Source organism: Scyliorhinus canicula, chromosome 6 (assembly GCF_902713615.1).
Source record: "Scyliorhinus canicula chromosome 6, sScyCan1.1, whole genome shotgun sequence".
NCBI classification, from domain to species: domain Eukaryota; kingdom Metazoa; phylum Chordata; class Chondrichthyes; order Carcharhiniformes; family Scyliorhinidae; genus Scyliorhinus; species Scyliorhinus canicula.
In genome coordinates, this window is record NC_052151.1 from 13005825 (window position 1) to 13026632 (window position 20808).

General features: G+C 42.6%; 2 protein-coding genes across 2 annotated transcripts in view; one reads left to right on the forward strand and one right to left on the reverse strand.

Moving 5' to 3' along the window:
* Positions 1 to 1269, reverse strand: part of aida (axin interactor, dorsalization associated) — a 75277-nt gene extending 74008 nt beyond the window's left edge. The window contains 1 exon segment of the mRNA XM_038798970.1: positions 973 to 1269. Within this exon segment, the coding sequence (XP_038654898.1) occupies positions 973 to 1079 (107 nt within the window). The 5' untranslated portion in view covers positions 1080 to 1269.
* A 367-nt stretch (positions 1270 to 1636) lies between these two features.
* Positions 1637 to 20808, forward strand: part of brox (BRO1 domain and CAAX motif containing) — a 56909-nt gene continuing 37737 nt past the window's right edge. Inside the window, exons 1-3 of the mRNA XM_038798884.1 lie at positions 1637 to 2036; positions 9573 to 9679; positions 14339 to 14435. Coding sequence (XP_038654812.1) covers positions 1936 to 2036; positions 9573 to 9679; positions 14339 to 14435 — 305 coding nt within the window. The 5' untranslated portion in view covers positions 1637 to 1935. The remainder of the gene's footprint in view (positions 2037 to 9572; positions 9680 to 14338; positions 14436 to 20808) is intronic.

Consider the following 20808-nt stretch of genomic DNA (forward strand, 5'->3'; position numbering starts at 1 on the left):
GGTAAAGACAGATGTAAAGTATTCATTAAAAACCCCATCTATACCCCTACATCTATGTATGAAGTGAAAACCCTCATAATAGAGACCAGAAACCTTGACACAGGGCAGTTGAGAAACATCAGCAAGCCATTTATCCGAAATGGCCCCAACCAGGGGGTGGGCGAATTGAAGGGGTAGAGTTGGGAAAAAAATCCTACCATGAATGTACCATCCTGATACCATTCATCTAACATAATACAGGAGCATGTGTATTTGCCAATGACCAGATACAGGGCAAATAAAAACCACCCCGAACTTAAATATGTACTATGTAGGGGAGGCAGTGGGATAGTACATTGTTACTGGACTAGTATTCCAGAGGAACAAGGTGATGCTCTGGGGGCCCAGATTCAAATCCCACCATGACGGATGGTAAAATTAGAATGGAGTAACATTTTGGAATTAAAAGTCAAAACTATTACAGATTGTCCTAAAAACCCACCTGGCTTACTTGTGTCCTCTAGGTAAGGAAATCTGCCGTCCTTACTTGGTCTGGCCGCCAGATCCACAGCAAAGTGGTTGACTCTCAAATAGCCCCCTCAAGGGCAATGAGGGATGGGCAATAAATGCTGGCACAGCCAGCAATTCCCACATTCCATGAAAGAATTAAAAAGTCATTATTTCCCACGTTATCCAACTGCAATGATGAAACATGATCAGCTAACAAACTCCAGTGCAAACCAAAAAAAAAAGCAAGTATTCTCGTTCAAAACAGAGCAAAGCATCAACAACATATCCCCCTGTCTCCACCCATAACAAAAGAGGGTGTGGATGCAGAATGAACTGAACAAGGCTCTGGCATGATTAAATCTAAAGACTGGTGTTATTTTCAGTATTTATTTTTCTTACAAGCTCCAACGTAGAGCTGGCCTGAGATTTATTGTTAAAAGTTTGGTCAGTAACAGCTCAAAAACAGGATTAACAGTAACTCACATTTGGTACTCGTCGATAGCTTCCACTAACTGTCCCCAGGAATCGAAGTCTGTACCCTTTTTGAAACTTGCGTGCCATTTTTGTACTGTTTTATTAATATCAGTCATATTTTTCCAAAAGAAAAAGTGTTTTCAAAAAGATATATTATCGCTGCAAATGATATCAAGTCAGCATTTGGACGCGGTTTACAAACTAGTCTGAACTCAAGTCACAGCCTCCAACCAGTACCAAATCCAGCTCCTGACCAAGCCCATCTGAGCTCTCTCTGTGTGTGGAGTCCAAGCCAAAGGAGGAGGAGGGAGGGGGGAGGGGAAAAGAGGCCTGAAACCTAACCTGATGGCTGCTAGCCGCGCCCCGCCCGCCCTCCTCCGTTCCGATTGGGCTCTCAACCTTCCCGGCTGCCTGGTGCCGAAGCTGATTGGCCGCCTAGCCCGTCACTCACCAGCCCCGGCCCCGCCCACCCGGGTTGAAGTCCACGCTGCAAGGTCGGTTGAGCGGGCGCGAGACGCAACGGTTGAGGTGATGTAACCGTCAACAAGTGAGGGCGAGCCCGCGCTGGGCCTCTCCACCAATGGGAATGCGGAGTGCCCGCAATGACGTCTTCCCAAGAGGGGGCGCGGACGTGGGCGGGGCCAAAACCAACGGGCGATGGCGGTCGGCGACTTTTTTTTTCGAAACGGTAGCAAAGGTCGAAGGGCCCCGGATAAATCATCGGAGGAGGGGAGGATTAAATGTGCAAATGAAAACAAAATGACTAAAAACAATTTGGCCTTCACGGGAAGGATGTGACGTCCCGGGAGAGGGGCGTGGTGTGGTGACGAGAGCGCGCAGCGTGCCTTCCGTGTGACTTCCGGCTGTGTCATAGCGCAGTGGGGAGTGTGAGTGCGCGGAGGGGGTCAGCGAGCCAACCACCAGCCCGCCCGCTCCATCATTAAAGGCGGCTTCTTCCCGCAACAAGTCACAATGACCCACTGGTTCCATCGAAACCCGCTGAAAGCCACGGCCCCGGCTTCTTTCAATCTCTATGGAGTTGCCACCAACAACGCCGCGGCGAAGATCTGCAAGTAAGGTTCAAAAAAACAAATCATGTCAGGCCTTTTAAATCAGCTTTTCCATCGTGCCCGCCCCCACCCCCACCCCCATAACAAAGTCTGCCCCCCACCCCACCCTGTGTCCCCCACCCCACCCTGTGTCCCCCTCCCCACCCTGTTCCCTCCCCCCTCTGCACCCCACCCTGTCCCTCCCCTCCCCACCCTGTCCCTCCCCTCCCCACCCTGTCCCTCCCCACCCTGTGTCCCCCTCCCCACCCTGTTCCCTCCCCCCTCTGCACCCCACCCTGTCCCTCCCCACCCTGCCCCTCCCCACCTGCCTCTCCCCCCTCACCACCCTACCCTCACCACTGTGTCCCCCTCCCCAGACAGCCCAGTCACAAAACACTCAGAATAAAAAACACTGCAACTTCCCATCACAACTTCCTTGTTTACTGACGGGTTTGACAGCACAATATATTGGAATGAACATGGCACAGGGAGAAGGCCACATCCTCATTGCCTGGCCAGGTTTTTCCTCATGCCACTGTTGCTTCTCTTGCCAATTGCTCTTTTATTCTCGACCCTTCCGCCAGTGGGAACAATATCACCCAATCCTGTGGAAACTTTGAATACCTGGATCAAATCTTCTCCTCAACTTGCTCTTTCCAAGTAGAACAGTCCCAATTTGTCAATATTGCGACATAGTTTAAGGTTTGCAAACATGGAATCCAGTATTTAGCACGGGGCTAAATCGCTGGCTTGTAAAGCAGACCAAGGCAGGCCAGCAGCACGGTTCAATTCCTGTACCAGCCTCCCCGAACAGGTGCCGGAATGTGGCGACTAGGGGCTTTTCACAGTAACTTCATTTGAAACCTATTTGACAATAAGCAATTTTCATTTCAGTATTTAGTGAAATGATTGCAATTTTCTGTGATAAAGATTTGTCAGGGTTATTTCATTGCAAGAATTCAGAAAGGAACTGGGCACGACTTCATAAGCTTAATTTTATGAGCCTGGTGTGGAGGGTGCAGGAGGTCTTGGGCCGATGGGATAGCCTCCCCTTGTTGCTGGCAGAGCAGGTGCAGGCGGTAAAAATGAATATTCTGCTGGTCTTTTTGCCAAAGCCATTCCTTTGAGGGGTGGTCAGGCTGGTCCCATCGTTTGTGTGGGCAGGGAAGGTGGCTGGTATAATATAATTGCTCATTGTCACAAGTAGGCTTCAATGAAGTTACTGTGAAAAGCCCCTAGTTGCCACATTCCGGCGCCTGTTCGGGGAGGCTGGTACAGGAATTGAACTCGCGCTGCTGGTATTGTTCTTTACAAGTCAGCTGTTTAGCCCACTGTGCTAATTCAGAAGGCAGTGCTCCAAAGGGAGCGGCAGTCAAAGGCCTGGCCATTCCGTACCTGTTAGACTATTATTGGGTAGTGAATGTGGAGAAGGTGCGGCTTGATTAGATTTGTTTATTGTCATGTGTACCGGGTACAATGAAAAGTATTGTTCTGTGTACAGCTCAGACAGATCATTCTGTACATGAAAAGAAAATACATAGAGCAAACATAAAATACACAATGTAAGTACATAGACACCGGCATTGGGTGAAATACTACTCTGGAGAGATGTGTGAAGAGATCAGTCCATAAATGGGTCATTCAGGAGTCTGGTGACAGTGGTGAAGAAGCTGTTTTTGAATCTGTGCGTGTTCTCAGACTTTTGTATGTCCTGCCCAATGGAAGAAGTTGGAAGAGTGAATAAGCCGGGTGGGAGGGATCTTTGATTATGCTGCCCGCTTTTCCCAGGCAGCGGGAGGTGTAGACAGTCAGTGGATGGGAGGCAGGTTTGTGTGATGGACTGGGCGGTATTCACGACTCTCTGTAGTTTCTTGCGGCCTTGGGCCGAGCAGTTGCCATACCAGGCTGTGATGCAGCCAGATAGGATCCTTTCTATGGTGCACCTGTAAAAGTTGGTAAGAGTTAATGTGAACATGCCGAATTTCCTTAGTTTCCTGAGAAAATATAGGCGCTGTGCTTTCTTGATCATAGAGTTGATGTGGGTGGACCAGGACAGGTTGTTGGTGATGTGCACACCTAGGAATTTGAAGCCGTCAGCCATCTCCACCTCGGCCCTGTTGATGCAGACAGAGGTGTGTACAGTACTTTGCTTCCTGAAGTCAATGATCAGTTCTTTAATTTTGCTGACATTGAGGGAGAGATTGTTGTCGTTGCACCACTCTACTAGATTCTCTATCTCTCGCTCATCATTGTTCGAGATCCGACCCATTACAGTCGTGTCGTCAGCAAACTTTTCAATGGAGTTGGAGCCACATTTTGCCACAGTCGAGTGTGTACAGGGAGTAGAGTAGGGGGCTAAGTACGCAACCTTGTGGGACCCCGGTATTGAGGACTACCGTGCAGGAGGTGTTGTTGTTTATCCTTACTGATTGTGGTCTGTGGGTCAGAAAGGTGAGGATCCAGTTGCAGAGGGAGGAACCAAGTCCTGGGTTTTGGAGCTTTGATATGAGTTTGGCTGGGATTATGCTGTTGAAGACAGAGTTGTAGTCAATAACTAGGAGTCTGGTGTAGGAGTCCTTGTTGTCGAGATGCTCCAGGGATGAGTGTAGGGCCAGGGAGATGGCGTCTGCTGTGGACCGGTTGTGGCAGTATGCAAACTACAATGGATCAAGGCATTCTAGGAGTATGGAGTTGGTGTGCCTCATCCAACCTCACAAAGCATTTAATTGCGATTGATGTCAAGGCCACCGGACAATAGTCGGTGAGGCACGTTGCCTGATTCTTCTTTGGCACCGGTATGATGGTGGTGGTCTTGAAGCGGATGGGGAGGTTGAAGATGTCCGCGAACACATCTGCCAGCTGGTCCGTGCAGGATCTGAGTGTACAACCAGGGACCCCATCTGGACCTGTTGCTTTCCGAGGGTTCACTTTCACGAAGGCCGATCTGACTTCGGTGGATATGTCAGGGGCTGCCTGAGCAGTTGATAGCGGTTTGATAGTTTCCTGCTCAAATAATATAGAATGCATTGAGTTCTTTGTAGAGGGGTGCACTACTGCTGGGGATTCTGCTCAACTTTGCTTTGTAGCCCATTGTTTAAGCCTTGCCACAACTGACAAGAGGTCTGTAATGCTAGTTTGTGACTCTAGCTTGGTCTGATATTAACTCTTGACATTCCTGATGCCTTTGCGGAGGTCATACCTTGATTTCTTGTATAGGTCAGGGTCACCTGACTTGTGGTGCCTCAGCCCTGGTGGGGATGCACAGAGCATGTCCATCAAGGTGTTACATCTGCCTTCAAAGCTTCTGCTGGTATGTCGACTGGTCCAGATGATTTGCCACATTTCAGTGATGGGATTGCTTCCATGAAGTCTGCTTTTGATGGTGTTCACAGATATCCAGTAGGTTTTCTGAAGGTTGTATATCAGCTAATCCAGTTGGTGGGGGTGTATTCAGGATTTGGTTGAAATGTTCTGCCTATCTCATGAGCTGATCTTTTGTAAAAGTGAGAAGTTTTCCATCTAGGCCCCTAATTTGGGCATTTGTCTGAATTTTCCTGATAGCTGTCTAGTTGTTTCGTAGAGTGTTTTCATATTATGCTGTTGTTTCTGCCTCTGTGTACTCCCTTTGTGCATTTGCTCTTTGAGGTCTGGAGCGACAGTTGTTCACCTCTCCCTGATTTCAATTTTTTCAAGGGTAGCATTTGAAATCCAAGGCTTGTGTTGTCTGTTTTTCCGTCGCAATACATCCTCACATGTTCTTTTCCAAGCAGTCTTTAGTTGTTGCCGTTGATCCTGCATTGATGTTTCAATATCCTGTAAATCTTAGAGCTTGGATCTGTTTTGCAATGTGAATTCATACAAGTTTGATATTGCTTTGTCCTTGAGACTACCGATGTTGAATTTTACTCTAGCTGACTCGCTCTTGAGCTTCAGCTGGACTTGGGCTGTGAGGCGATACTGCTCTGTGTTTAACTCTGACATCTAATAAAGATCTTCTCTAGGTTTTACTGATGCAGATGTGATCAATTTGATTCTCTGTTGTGTGAGTTGGAGATCCTTGTGTGGGTAAATTGACCCTTCTATAACCAGTCCAAGATCTGCGCACACATCTGCAAACCTCTGTTCTTCCTATCTCCTAAACCTCGTTTCCCCATAGCTAGCTCATATCCTGTATTTATATTACCTATCTTCATGTTCTTGTCCCACATCAATGTTATAGTCTCTTTCTGTGGGCTGTTTCCTCCCTTACGTCCATGCCGTGGGAGACGGTAACAGGTGATGCAGGCAGACAGGGCTCCAGTGAAGCTGGAAGGGCTATCCTCCCCCCACCTCTTCAGATTACAGAACCAGATTACAGAAACACAGATAAATAGCTGAACCGTTTACCGTCTTGGTGGTGGAGGTTCTTCTGATGAAGAAACTTGTGACGTCACCAGCAATCTATGCCTTACCAATGATGCTCACGTCTTGAGAATGTAAATGTTATCTTGGGTTGATATTCTAGCTAAACTGTTGCATTATGTTGTATTGTAAATTTTTAGCTGCAGAAAGAGGGTGAACGGTGTTGTGGAAAGGGGTGGTTAGGAGGTAAAAGGAAATTTTCGATCTTAACAGGGAACGTTTTTGAACAAGGGCAGTGCTGGCAAGGCCACCTTTATTGTTTGCCCCTATTAGTCCTGAAGTAGTGATAGGTGATTGCTTTCTTGAGCTATTTCAGCCTTGCGATGGAGTTGGGGAGTGAATTGTGTGTTCTTGCACAGTAATGATAAAGGAATGACAGGATCATGTGTGGCTTGGAAGTGAAGGAGTTTCCAAGACCTTGCTACACTTGGCCTCTGTAATAGAGGGCATAGGGCTGGGAATGAGAGTTTGGTAAGTTGATTCAGTGCATCCTTTAAACAGTACATTCTGCAACACAGTAAATGTCCTTGATGATGCCCATCTTGAAGTGGTGTAGCAGTTTCACCCATCCAGGTTAGCAGGTAGTACAGTATTCTGCTCTACTTTGACTCTTCTTTGGAACCAAAGAGAAGATGATGTTCGACTTGTTTCTCTCTCCACAGATGCTGACAGACCAGGTGAGTTTTTCCAACACTTTCATTTTTTATTTAATTGAACCCAGGCCCCAGCTACTTTCTCAATTGGATCCAAAAGACCCAATGGTACATTTTTGAAAACCAGGTAACCCTGAGAACTGCTCCACCGCCGTCCACGTGTTGTCTCTGCCTACAGGCAACCACATGTGGGACGTACAAAATCATTGTTCAATTAATGATACTGGTCGGCTGGAGAGCCTTCTGAGGCTGCGTAGTTAAATCCCCCTCTGTTTCACCTTGCATTAGTTACCCTTCTTTACCTATAAAAAAAGAAAGACTTGCTTTCTGCTTTTCACAGTCTCAATGTCGCAAAGTGCTTCACAGGCAATAAAGTACTTTTGAAGTGTAGTCACTGTTCTAATGTAGAAAGTGCAGCATCAATTTGCAAACCGCAAACTCCCACAAGCAGCAATTTGAAAGTGACCATTTGTTTTGTGATGTTGATTGAGGGATAATCTTTGAACCAAGGGTTTCCTGGTTTTCAAAAATGTACCATTGGGTCTTTTGGAGCCAATTGAGAAAGCAGCTGGGGCCTGGGTTCAATTAAATAAAAAATGAAAGTGTTGTAAAAACTCACCTGGTCTGTCAGCATCTGTGGAGAGAGAAAGAAGTCAAACATCGTCTTCTCTTTGGTTCCAAAGAAGAGTCATACTGTCCTCAAAATGTTAACTCTGTCTCCATAGATGCTGCCAGGCCAGACCTGCTGAGTTCTTCCAGCAATTTCTGTTTTTATTTCGGATTTTCAGCATTCACAATGTTTAACTTTTGTTTAGTCTCTCAACACTGTGCTTGAATTCATTTGGTGCCCACGTCCCTGAGGTGGAATAGCAACTTTCCTGCTTCCAACCTATAGGCAAGACCTTTACTAACAAAGTCACAGCTGACACTGAATCCTAAAAGGGTTATTAGAGGCAGAATTAGATATTCTCTTGTAGAAAACACTGCCTAATAGATCAGAAACAAGCAATGACAGGTTCTGGGATCTGACTGTACTGTCGTATTTGGGAGTGCTGAGGCTAATTGTAATATCCTCATTGCTAACCCATCTGAGGATAACTAACTTATTGTCGGCCAGGAGTTCAACCATTGTTTCTTTTGTTTATATTGTTCAGTAACAATTGTGATTAAAATTTTAGACATAAATATTTGGGAATTGAAATTAACATTGAATGTTTTTAAAGAAATAAAAATACCATTTGGTGTAATATTGTATTGAGTAATTATCACCCTTAATAATCCCCAAATAAGTGGGTATACATAATTGAGAGTGTGTGAGAAGCAACATTAACTGCATGGGAGTACTGAATTAATGTGTTATTGAGTTAGAATTAATCAAGCCCAGAAGCACTGATCCTAATAAATCATCAGTATCTACTCATCACAGGGGCAATGAAAAGGGATCATTCCTGAAATTGAAATAAAAGAAAAATACTGCAGTTGCTGAAAACCTGAATTTTAAAAAGTGCTGGAAAACCACTTCCGGGTCTGGCTGCATCTAAGGAGAGAGAAACAGAGTTAATATTTCAGGTCAGGGACAAAGTAGTTTGCTGGGGCGGAGGGGTCAAGACTGGTAATGTTCAGTAATGCTTTACATTTATACCATATAGAAGTGCATACTGGAGTAATATTCCACATTTCAGCTAGGTTGGTAATCTCACAGAGTAATATTATTATAATCCCAGACCCCACCCCAACAGTAGCTAGGTTACTGGACTGAAACCCCAATATTTTAGTTTATTTTAAAGAATAATTCGCTCCAGGAGTGATTGCATGAAAGAAAATAGGGATTTGGTATTTCTAAAACAAAAGTTTGGTCTAAATACAAGATGAAACTTTTTAACATGGCACTCAAAACGAACATCTTACAATTAATTACCTCTTAACACTTCTGTACAATTTCCCATTAAACAAGAAAATAAACGTACAGCTCTCAATCCATCATAAAATTAACAGGGGATAGAGTAATACTTGCAGTACAGAACAGACTCTGGTTCTGGTTAGAACCCCTTCAGACTCTGGCTGACTATCTTCAAATAGCTGCTTCCACTGGGTTGTTTCAGCCTTTTCCTTGTCTTCAGACAAGACTGCTCCGCTTTTGAAATATTATCATTCTTGTTTTTAAACATTCCTACTTGGAAAGAATTGTGCATCAGAGTCAGGCAGAGCAGAACTCAGCTCCTGTCTCTCTCAAAGTTTCTCCAAACTCTGAGCTCCACCCAGCAATGCCCTCATCTCCCCAAACTGAAAACACTCTGCTGCAAAAGCACATTAACTCCCCAGGGACTTCCCTGTGCATTAGCCCAGACTGATAAATGCATTCCTTATCAATTTCATCTGCTGTTTCCTCGAAGCAAATAAAATCATTCTAATCCCAGACATTTTACTTTTAAATTGGCCATTACACTTCTAATCCAATTTACCCAACATCTTCCAATCATCACAATATATTTTGTTTGTCTTTCAGTGACTTGAGAAGCACAAGGTTGAAACTTCTGGAGTTATTTACAGATGTGAATTGTAACATGGACATGGTGAAAAATGCAGTGGATGCGTATTTTTCTCTTTTACAAGGTAGAAATATAATTAAAGAAAATTTTAAATATCTGTTGCCAACAATATTTATGCTAAACTTCGTACCAAGGAGTGCGGGAATGTTGATTTTTAATCCTTTAGAGCGGGAACCATGGAGCTCCATGTTAACAGCCTTGCCTTTGAATGAAAAGGCCATGGGTTTGAATCCCACTCCTGGGACTTGAGCACAATTCAGATTGTTGGAGATTTTTTGAATAGGCTTCTTCATATACAACTGGATGTAAAAGATCCCATAGCGGTGTTTGAAGAAGAGCAGGGTAATTCTCCCGGATCAATATTTACCCTTCAATCAACACCACCAAAATAGTTAGTTTACCTGTTACCTCTTTATGGAATCTTGCTTTATGCAAATTGGCTGGTACATTGCTGTACACTTTCATAGAATCCCTGCAGTGCAGAAGGAGACCATTCGGCCTATTGAATCTGCACCAACCCTTCAAAATAGCATTCTATCTAGGCCCACCCCCACCCTATCCCCATAAGTCCAGCTAACCTGCACATTCTGGACACTAGGTGATACTTTAGCATCGCCTAACAACCTAACCTGCACATTTTTGGACATGGGAGGAAACATGAGCACCTGGAAGAAATCCAAACAAAAAACAGACACAACGTGCAAACTCCACACAGATAGTCACCCAAGGCTGTAATCAAACCAAGGTCCCTGGAGCTGTGAGGCAGCAGTGCTAACTACTGTGCCGCCCTAAAGTCCTTAATTGGCAATAAAGTGTTTAGGGACAAAAGGTGCCATAAGTGTTATTTTCTTTTGGATGTATTTCAGGTTTTGGCAAATATCTAAAATAAATATTTGTATTTGTAGAGCACTTTTCATGACCACTGTAGTTCTCGAAACATTTTACAACTTGTGAAGTACTTTTTGAAGTGTAATCACTATTGCAATGTTTGAAACACGACAGCTAATTTACGTTCAGCAAACTCCAACAAACAGTGATGAGACACTGATCTCTGTTTTTGTGATGTTGATTGAGGGATGAATATTTACTCCCCTGCTCGTCTTTAACATCAGTGTTGTTGGATCTTTGCCATCAATCGGTGCAAGCAGATGGGGTCATGGTTTAACATCTCATCTGAAAGATCTCTGACAGTGCAATGTGCTCTCAGCATGGCACTGGAGAGTTGGCCATGATTTTTATGGTAAAACCCTGGAATTGGACAAACCCAGAACATGTGGTCCGGATCGAGTCACGGCTGACACCATCTATGATTGAAAGACACAATAGATGAATAAAATTTGCATCATTGCTTGTAATATAATTTACTGCTATGATCTGGATTTGAACTCGGGCCAGACTATTGAGCTGTATTGTCCTCTCCTTCCCCTATAAGGGTTCTAAGCGACGAGCTTTGGGTCATGCTGAGAGACAGTATATGCGAGTGCTTTCACTTATGAGGCTATTGATGGCGATGAAGGAGGTGACAAAGTCAAATTTTATAGGACAAAATCTTCCAGAGAGTAAACCTGATGCCTGACCAGATTAACTCCAGAATATATGGGTACAAGTGGAGCAGGAGGAATGGAGAATTTGGATTGTAATGTATAGGTTGGAAAGATTTCTCAATTTGGGTGGGGTAGGATCATTTGGAAACAATGATCTGATCGATTTGCTGGGCAGGGCTTTGTAGAGCGTGTGGGCACGTTAATTGTCTCTTTAGAAATTAGTATTTCTGCTGAAATCTAATGGTGTAAAATCTATTCACCATTGTCTATTATTTTTGACTGCCTTTTTGTCTCTGAATTTTTACAAGATTGATTCCTGGCATGAAAGGGTTGTTGTGTGAGGAGAGATGGAGTAGAATGGCATATATTCTCTATTAGAATTTGAGGTGACTATTTTGAAATGATTGAGATTCTGAAGGGCTCTCCAGGGTAGGTGCTGGGATGCTGTTTCTTTTAGCTTGAGAGTCTACAACTAGGAATCATAGTCCCCGGATAAGAGGGCAGTCATTTGAGACTGAGATTAGAAATGTCTTCACTTAAAGGATTGTGAATCTTTGGAATTCTCTAGATGTTCTGTTGTTAAGGCTGAGGTCGATAACTCTTTGGATCTGAGGAAATCAAAAGATGCGGAGATCGGGTGGGGAAGTGGAATTGAAGCCGAAGAACTGTCGTTATCATTTTAAATGGGGAAACCGGCTTAAGGGCTCTTATTCTTGCTCCTTTTTCTAATTGCAGTCACTGGGTCTTGATCTTTTTTTGTTTCTAATGTTTGTTCTTCTGCATCTCCCCAAATCCATTTCTGTAAGTTTGCTCATTTCCCCCATGCTGTTGTAAGCATCTTGTTACCATGGCTTATTCTCAGGAATGTTTTGGATTCGATGCACAGAAAGGACCAGAACAAAGAGGAACAACTAGTGAGTAGGACGTTTTTGGGAATTACTAAATTAGCCTAAATGAATTTGACCTTATGGCGAGATGGCCAGTTTAATGCCAACATACAGCAAATCATGGGGACTTTTACTTCCACTGGAAACTGGATACAAGAAAGTACCATACTTATTCCTACAGCCATCAGGGAGACAAAGGAGTCTTTTATCCCATTATCCTTGCTGGATTTAATCTCTCAAAAATGAGATTATGCATGTATGTAGATGAAGAGAAGGAGATTGAAGAAATAGATATTGGTTTTGTTTTTCAATCGAACAACTGATATTCTTGGGTCTGAGGTCTGGGGTAACTATTACATGTTGGGAAACAATAACAGTTTTAGTGCTTAAACCGGCCTAGTTAGCCAACAAAGTCTATGAGAAATTCCCAGTATGTCACAATGTTAGATGCATCATGACCACTGTTGGTGATTGTTGTGGTACTAGACTCACATTTCAGACATCGCTGTGCCAAGTTAACAAAATGAATTTAGTAAATCTACTATTTCTGGGCACTAGAAATGACAGAAAATTGATGGATTGTTGTAAAATTCCATCTGGTTTGCTAATATCCTTCTACTGTTGAAATGAAAAATGAAATGAAAAATGAAAATCGCTTATTGTCACGAGTAGGCTTCAATGAAGTTACTGTGAAAATCCCCTAGTCGCCACATTCCGGCGCCTGTCCGGGGAGGCTGTTCCTGACCTACATGTGACTCCACTCGGTCACTACTTGGTTAACTACTTAAAGTCATAAAGATAACGAGGAATGGGCAATAAATTATGCAGTTCTCCATCCTATTCATGACTCAGATTATGAAGGGGTCCTTGCCCACATGCAGCAAAACCTGGACAACATTCAAACTGAGCTGATATGTTGTAAAAAAATATTTGTGCCATACATGTGCCAGGCAATGATTGACATTCAATGGCATTACCATCACTGAGTGCCCACTATCAACATCCTGGGAGTTACCATTGACCAGATCTTAACTGGGCCAGCCACATAAACACACTGGCTACAAGAGTAGGTCACAGGCTGGGAATTCTATAGAGAATGATTTGCCCCTTAATTTTCCCAAAGATTTTCCACAATCTACAAAGCACAAATCACAAGTGAACTAGAATAATCTCCACTTCCTCCTTAACATTTAAGTTTGACACCATCCAGGACAAAGAATCCACTTAATTGGAACTCCATCCACCACTTAAAACACTCAATCCCTCTGCCATCAATGAATAATAGCAGCAGTGTGTACCATCTACAAGATATACCAGCATCTTGCCAAATCTTCAATAGCAACTCCCCAACACATGAACTCTACCACCTAAAAGGGAATACGCATGAGAACACATGCAAGTTCCCCTCCAAGTCATGTGCCATCCAGACGTGGAATCATATGATCATTCCTTTCCTGTTGCTGGGATAAAACCTTGGAACTCCCTTCTGACAGCTCCCTACACCACAGTAGTTCAAGAAGGCAGCTCACCACCACCTTCTCGAGGCCAATTCAGGGTGGAAAATAAATGATGGCCTTATTAGCAATACCCACATCCCATGAAGGAATAAAGATGAATACAGCCAAACCAATGTCATCCGTTTCCAAAGAACAAAATAAGTTGAACTTAGGCCACATTCTCTGAATTTATATAGCTGCTGTGTATCTGCTAAATATTTGGAGGGAGTTGATAAACAAAGTGGGGAATTTTACCTGGAGGAAGGTTCTGTAGGTTCCCCACTAGAACATCTGCCAAGCAGACCAGAAAAATGCAGAATTTGCTTGGAGCTACGCAAAAGGCTGTCTTCACCCTCCATAACCAAATGGTCAAAAGTATTTTTTTCAAATTTAGAGTACCCAATTTTTTCCAATTAAGGGGCAATTTAGTGTGGCCAGTTCATCTACCCTGCACATCTGTGTTGTGGGGTGAGACCGACGCAGACATGGGGAGAATGTGCAAACCACACGGACAGTGACCTGGGGCCACCACCAAATGGTCAAAGAAAACAGATCATACTTCTTCACCACCCTCACTTCCAGGTGTTGCTGGAACTGAATCCCACTAAAACCACTGCTGCCAGAGCCTACTGAACAGAACCCTACCCTAACTGCCCCCATGCAAAGAGCGTTATCGAGTTCCTCAATAAGAAAGTCAGAAACTCTTCTACAACACACTGACAGCATAAATGGGAAAGGCAATATTGATGTCATGGTTTACTCACATTTCTCTTTCTAACCTTTTCACTTTCCCAAGGTTTTATATCACCTCTGGATGACACAACAAAAGAAAATAAACTGCGTTTCATCCAGAACTTCAAATGGACTGACACTTTACAGGGAAATGTTGCAAGGTGGGTCTCTTAATAATGATATCTTTAGTGTTGCTTGAGATTTGATGAAATTCAGTGATTTACCTTTTGTGGTAGTGAGTACATTGTGTAGGCTTGGTGATTACCTATTTATCCTTCGCCAATTTTATCCCTCGGTGCCTCAATTGAAGGCGTTGACTTGTTGCGGTGCAGTCCTATGGGTCCATCTGACCTCCAGTGCTCAAGTGATTAGTATTCAAGTGTGAGCCTTTAACATTAAATGTCGTAGGCAAAGTGTAATGTTGGAAACGTGTCAACCAATTTCCACACTTGGGTCCTATAAACAGCAATTAAATTATGACCAGGTAATCTATTTTAACAATGCAGTTTAGAAATAAGTATTGGCCATGGCAAGGACACTCCAGCTCTTCAGAGAGTGTCATGGGATATTTTATGTCCACCTAGTTCATACTGGATCGGGGACCATAATGGTGATGTCACTGGATTAGTCATTCAGAGGCTGGTGGATGGTCCAGACCTAGGAGTTCAAATCCCACCATGTCAAGTGGGAAATTTAAATTCAGTTAATGAAATCTGGAACAAAAAATTAATCTCTAATGAAAGTAAAAGATGGTAATAACCCACCTGGTGCACTAATATCCTTTAGGAATGGACATCTGCCATTGTTCCCTGATCTGCTTTACATCATAAGACCATGAGAAGAGATAGGAGCAGAATTAGACCACTCGGTCCATCGAATCTGCTCCACCATTCAATCATGGCTGATATTTTCTCATCCCCATTCTCCTGCCTTCTCCCCATAACCCCTGATCCCCTTATTAATCAAGAACCTATCTATCTCTGTCTTAAAGACACTCAGTGATTTGACCTCCACAGTCTTCTGCGGCAAAGAGTTCCACAGATTCACCACCCTCTGGCTGAAGAAATTCCTCCTCATCTCTGTTTTAAAGGATCGTCCCTTTAGTCTGAGATTGTGTGTTCTCCTCCCCCCCCCCCCCCCCCCCCCACCACCATCCTTGAAAACTCCACCGTGTACAGTTGAGAGTACTCAACTGTTCCTCATACGACAAGCTTTCATGCAATTATATCCTTAAGTGAGGGGGCTAATACTGTACACACGACTCCAGATGCAGTCTCATCGAAACCCTGTACAGTTAGTCTACACTGTTCTCTGAAATAACCTAGTAACCAAGATAATTGTATTCAAGAAGGCAGCTCGCCAGCACCTTAGAAAACTCATCCTATGAAGAATTAAAATCACATTTTAGAGGGCAGACAGGACCACAGTTTAAAATCACGTGAAAAATGGCATTTTGGCAGTGCAGCAGTCCTTAGAAACTATATTGAAGTATCGTCCTGGAGTATGTGAACAGGTCTCTAGGATGGGACTTGAACCTTTGGACTCAGGTGAACGCACTGTCTAACTCTAACACTGAGCCACAGCTGACATGGACCAGTTAAACCTGATCCTGTCAACTTGCGCATCTCAAGAATGGAAAGCAGGAATGCTGGTCAGATTTTCCTTCCCTAATCCAAGGGCCGTTTACCATTCTAGAAATCTAAGTCTGACCGCGGAGCAAACCTTGAACGTTTCTGGCTCTTTGCGGTTCAGCTACTGAATAAGCCAACTGGGCTGATTTTTGGAGCTAAGATTTTGTTTGAACTAACACTTGCCTATAATGGGCTCATTTTAGTGTCCTGAATTATATGCACTGTTGATCTGCAAATAACACGCACGTGTAAAGAACATGTTACCTGTTTACAGCAAGCCAGTGTTACCCCACACCTGTGTTCAGTCAATTTCAGAAAAAAAACAATAATTTGGTTGCTGGAAACTTGAATGCATCAGGCATTTACCAGCACTAACTCAGAGAGAGAGAGAAAAGGAGCAGGAATTGGGAAAGAGGAGGTGGGAACAGCAGCAGAAACCGGAGATTTCTGAGGAGAGAGAGAGAGCAACGTGACTGCATCGAAAAGAGAGCCATTGAGAGTGAATAAGGGAGGCAGGCAGGAGGGAACAATGAGATTTAGGAATAAAACCAAGAGGGAGAGGTGACTGCATCCCCGAGGGGATGACAGAGAGCTGGGACTGAAATTGGGACATTCTTCACAGGTTATTATTTATCCATTTCTGAAAGACTAGCAGAAGGTGTGTCAAAATTGCTTAAATCTAACCAAAGTGTACTCAGTGAATCACTGTACAGTGTAGCAGGTAAATATGGCAACTGCTTTAATGTGGAGATGCTGGCGTTGGACTGAAGTGTTACACCAGGTTAAAGTCTAACAGGTTTGTTTCGAATCACTAGTTTTCGAAACGCAGCACCTTCAGGTGAACTGCTTTCAGCACAGTAGGATTCCATAAGAAGCAAATAAATAAATGGTCGGTGAAACTGTTTGTTGAGGGATGAATGTTGGCCAGGACACTGGGAGATTTCTCTGCTATTCTTTGAATAGTGCCATGAGATTGCTTATGTCCATCTGAATAGGCAGACAGGGCATCAGTTTAAATTCTCATTTGAAGGATAACACCCCCAACAATGTAGTGAATATTCAAGTACTTGAGTGGGGTGTGAACTACAGCAGTCAGATTCAGTTTGGAAAATGTTTAACTAAACTGAGGTGACGTTTGAAAATGAGATACAAAGCCAACTCCGATAGAAACTTTTGCCAGAATATTTTATTTATAAAACCAGTACCATACAGGAAGAACAGCCACTACATCAAAAGAACCACATCCCAACTGAGTAAGTATCTTCGGGAGTACAAACATACAAGAACGACAGACCAATGAAGAACAACTGGTTCATTCAGCCTGTCTCATATTGACTTTGCCCTCCCTTTCCCACCAGCAGCCACGCAATCTCTTGTGGAAACACAGGAGATTTAATAATGGCACTAGTCATAGAAAAGCAATTCATTGTTACAGTTCAGTGAAGAGCTTTAGCCAGAGTTTAAACTCCATACAGTCGTTTAACATAAGCCGGATTGAAGACCCGTGGAAGACTTGCAAATTCTGCTCTGGCTTAAACAATGGGAATGTGTATGTCTAAACTGAAAGCTGTAAGAGTGACTTTTATGGCTCAAGCTTTTTACAATACAAATTGTCAGCAGATTAACATTCCATGGAAATGAGGCACGCAGAACAATAACTGCATACAAATGAGCGTGTTGATTCAAGAGCCATAATTTACTGATCAAAAGAAGGGTTAACAGTTTTCAAAGTCTAAATTAAATCACCTGTACTTCAGTATTTTTGCATAATGTTCTAGGAGTGTGTTACAGTCACTTTTACACTGTATATCAGAACTAATTTAGGATTAGGATGAGAGTGGTGAATCTGGATTTAACTGCCACAAAGTAGTTGAGGCCGAAACGTTGTGTAATTTCAAGAATGAATTAGATATAGCACTTGGGGCTAAAGGGATGAAGGAATATAGGGGGAAGGCAGACTCGGGGTATTGAATTTGATCAGCCAATATCATAATGAATGGCAGAACGGTTCGAAGGGCTGAATGGCCTCCTCCTATTTCTACTTTCTATGCTATGTAACCCCTTCAATTGCACTGAGCTTTCTGCCATCTCAAAAGAGAAACAGGTTCCTTCCTGCTTCCTGCCCCATAATTAGTGACCGTAATCAAACTCAAACCACAGCACATTTATAATTATATCACCTGATAGATGGAGGAATTTAGGTTAAGTGGGAACACCCCTATAACTAGATATTGTGATCAGGTGTGCAGTGTGTGCAAATTCCTTTACATATTGGCACCCTTTTTAAAAAAAAAAAGTACATCCCTTTTGAAGTAAATGGGAAGGACACTGATTCGGGATGGGCATTAAATGTTGGGCTTGCCAGTGATACTTACATCCCAAAAAAATAAAAGTGACTTCAACAGTTAAAAGAAACTTAAACACAGAGTAATCACAGTAATTTAAAAAGCTATGGACGTGCCTTAGTCCATGCAGCCTCTCACCTAGTAGCCTTCTGCAGATCAGTTAATAGTCAGTGTGAGATTTAAAAGTTTAGAGTGGGAAAGGAAGAGATGAGACCTCCTTGAGAAGGAAGCACTTTATAACCAAGGAATCTGCCATCCTTTTCAGGTCTGACTCTTTATGACCACAGGCCCATAACAGCATTGCTGACTGCAATTACCCTCAAATAACCTAGCTAGCCTCTCTGTTAACTGTTAATTACCCTCTAAAATAACCAAGCTAGCCTCTTTGTTAACTGTTAATTACCCTCAAATAACCTAGCTAGCCTCTCTGTTAACTGTTAATTACCATCAAATAACCTAGCTAGCCTCTCTGTTAACTGTTAATTACCCTCAAATAACCTAGCTAGCCTCCCTGTTAACTGTTAATTACCATCAAATAACCTAGCTAGCCTCCCTGTTAACTGCTAATTATCCTCTAAAATAACCTAGCTAGCCTCCCTGTTAACTGCTAATTATCCTCTAAAATAACCTAGCTAGCCTCTCTGTTAACTGTTAATTACTCTAAAATAACCTAGCTAGCCTCCCTGTTAACTGCTAATTATCCTCTAAAATAACCTAGCTAGCCTCTCTGTTAACTGTTAATTATCCTCTAAAATAACCTAGCTACCCTCTCTGTTAACTGTTAATTATCCTCTAAAATAACCTAGCTAGCCTCTCTGTTAACTGTTAATTATCCTCTCAAATAACCAAGCTAGCCTCCCTGTTAACTGCTAATTATCCTCTAAAATAACCTAGCTAGCCTCTCTGTTAACTGTTAATTACCCTAAAATAACCTAGCTAGCCTCTCTGTTAACTGTTAATTACCCTAAAATAACCTAGCTAGCCTCTCTGTTAACTGTTAACCTAGCTAGCCTCTCTGTTAACTTAATTACCCTCAAATAACCTAGCTAGCCTCTCTGTTAACTGTTAATTATCCTCTCAAATAACCAAGCTAGCCTCCCTGTTAACTGCTAATTATCCTCTAAAATAACCTAGCTAGCCTCTATGTTAACTGTTAATTACCCTAAAATAACCTAGCTAGCCTCTCTGTTAACTGTTAATTACCCTAAAATAACCTAGCTAGCCTCTCTGTTAACTGTTAACCTAGCTAGCCTCTCTGTTAACTTAATTACCCTCAAATAACCTAGCTAGCCTCTCTGTTAACTGTTAATTACCCTAAAATAACCTAGCTAGCCTCTCTGTTAACTGTTAACCTAGCTAGCCTCTCTGTTAACTTAATTACCCTCAAATAACCTAGCTAGCCTCTCTGTTAACTGTTAATTACCCTAAAATAACCTAGCTAGCCTCTCTGTTAACTGTTAACCTAGCTAGCCTCTCTGTTAACTTAATTACCCTCAAATAACCTAGCTAGCCTCTCTGTTAACTGTTAATTACCCTAAAATAACCTAGCTAGCCTCTCTGTTAACTGTTAATTATCCTAAAATAACCCAGCTAGCGCCTCTGTTAACTGTTAATTACCCTAAAATAACCTAGCTGGCCTCTCTGTTAACTGTTAATTACCCTAAAATAATCTAGCTAGCCTCTGTTAACTGTTAATTACCCTAAAATAACCTAGCTAGCCTCTCTGTTAACTGTTAATTACCCTAAAATAACCTAGCTAGCCTCTCTGTTAACTGTTAATTACCCTAAAATAACCTAGCTAGCCTCTCTGTTAACTGTTAATTACCCTAAAATAACCTAGCTAGCCTCTCTGTTAACTGTTAATTACCCTAAAATAACCTAGCTAGCCTCTCTGTTAACTGTTAATTACCCTAAAATAACCTAGCTAGCCTCTCTGTTAACTGTTAATTACCCTAAAATAACCTAGCTAGCCTCTGTTAACTGTTAATTACCCTAAAATAACCTAGCTAGCCTCTCTGTTAACTGTTAATTACCCTAAAATAACCTAGCTAGTCTCTGTTAACTGTTAATTATCCTAAAATAACCTAGCTAGCCTCTGTTACCTGTTAATTACCCTAAAATAACCTAGCTAGCCTATGTTACCTGTTAATTACCCTAAAATAACCTAGCTAGCCTCTCTGTTAACTGTTAATTACCCTACAATAACCTAGCTAGCCTCTGTTAACTGTTAATTACCCTAAAATAACCTAGCTAGCCTCTCTGTTAACTGTTAATTACCCTAAAATAACCTAGCTAGCCTCTCTGTTAACTGTTAATTACCCTCTGAAATAACCTAGCTAGCCTCTCTGTTAACTGTTAATTACCCTCTAAAATAACCTAGCACCACCCTCTTTCTACCTGTTAATTACCCTCTGAAATAACCTAGCTAGCCTCTCTGTTACCTGTTAATTATCCTAAAATAACCTAGCTAGCCTCTCTGTTACCTGTTAATTATCCTAAAATAACCTAGCTAGCCTCTCTGTTAACTGTTAATTACCCTAAAATAACCTAGCTAGCCT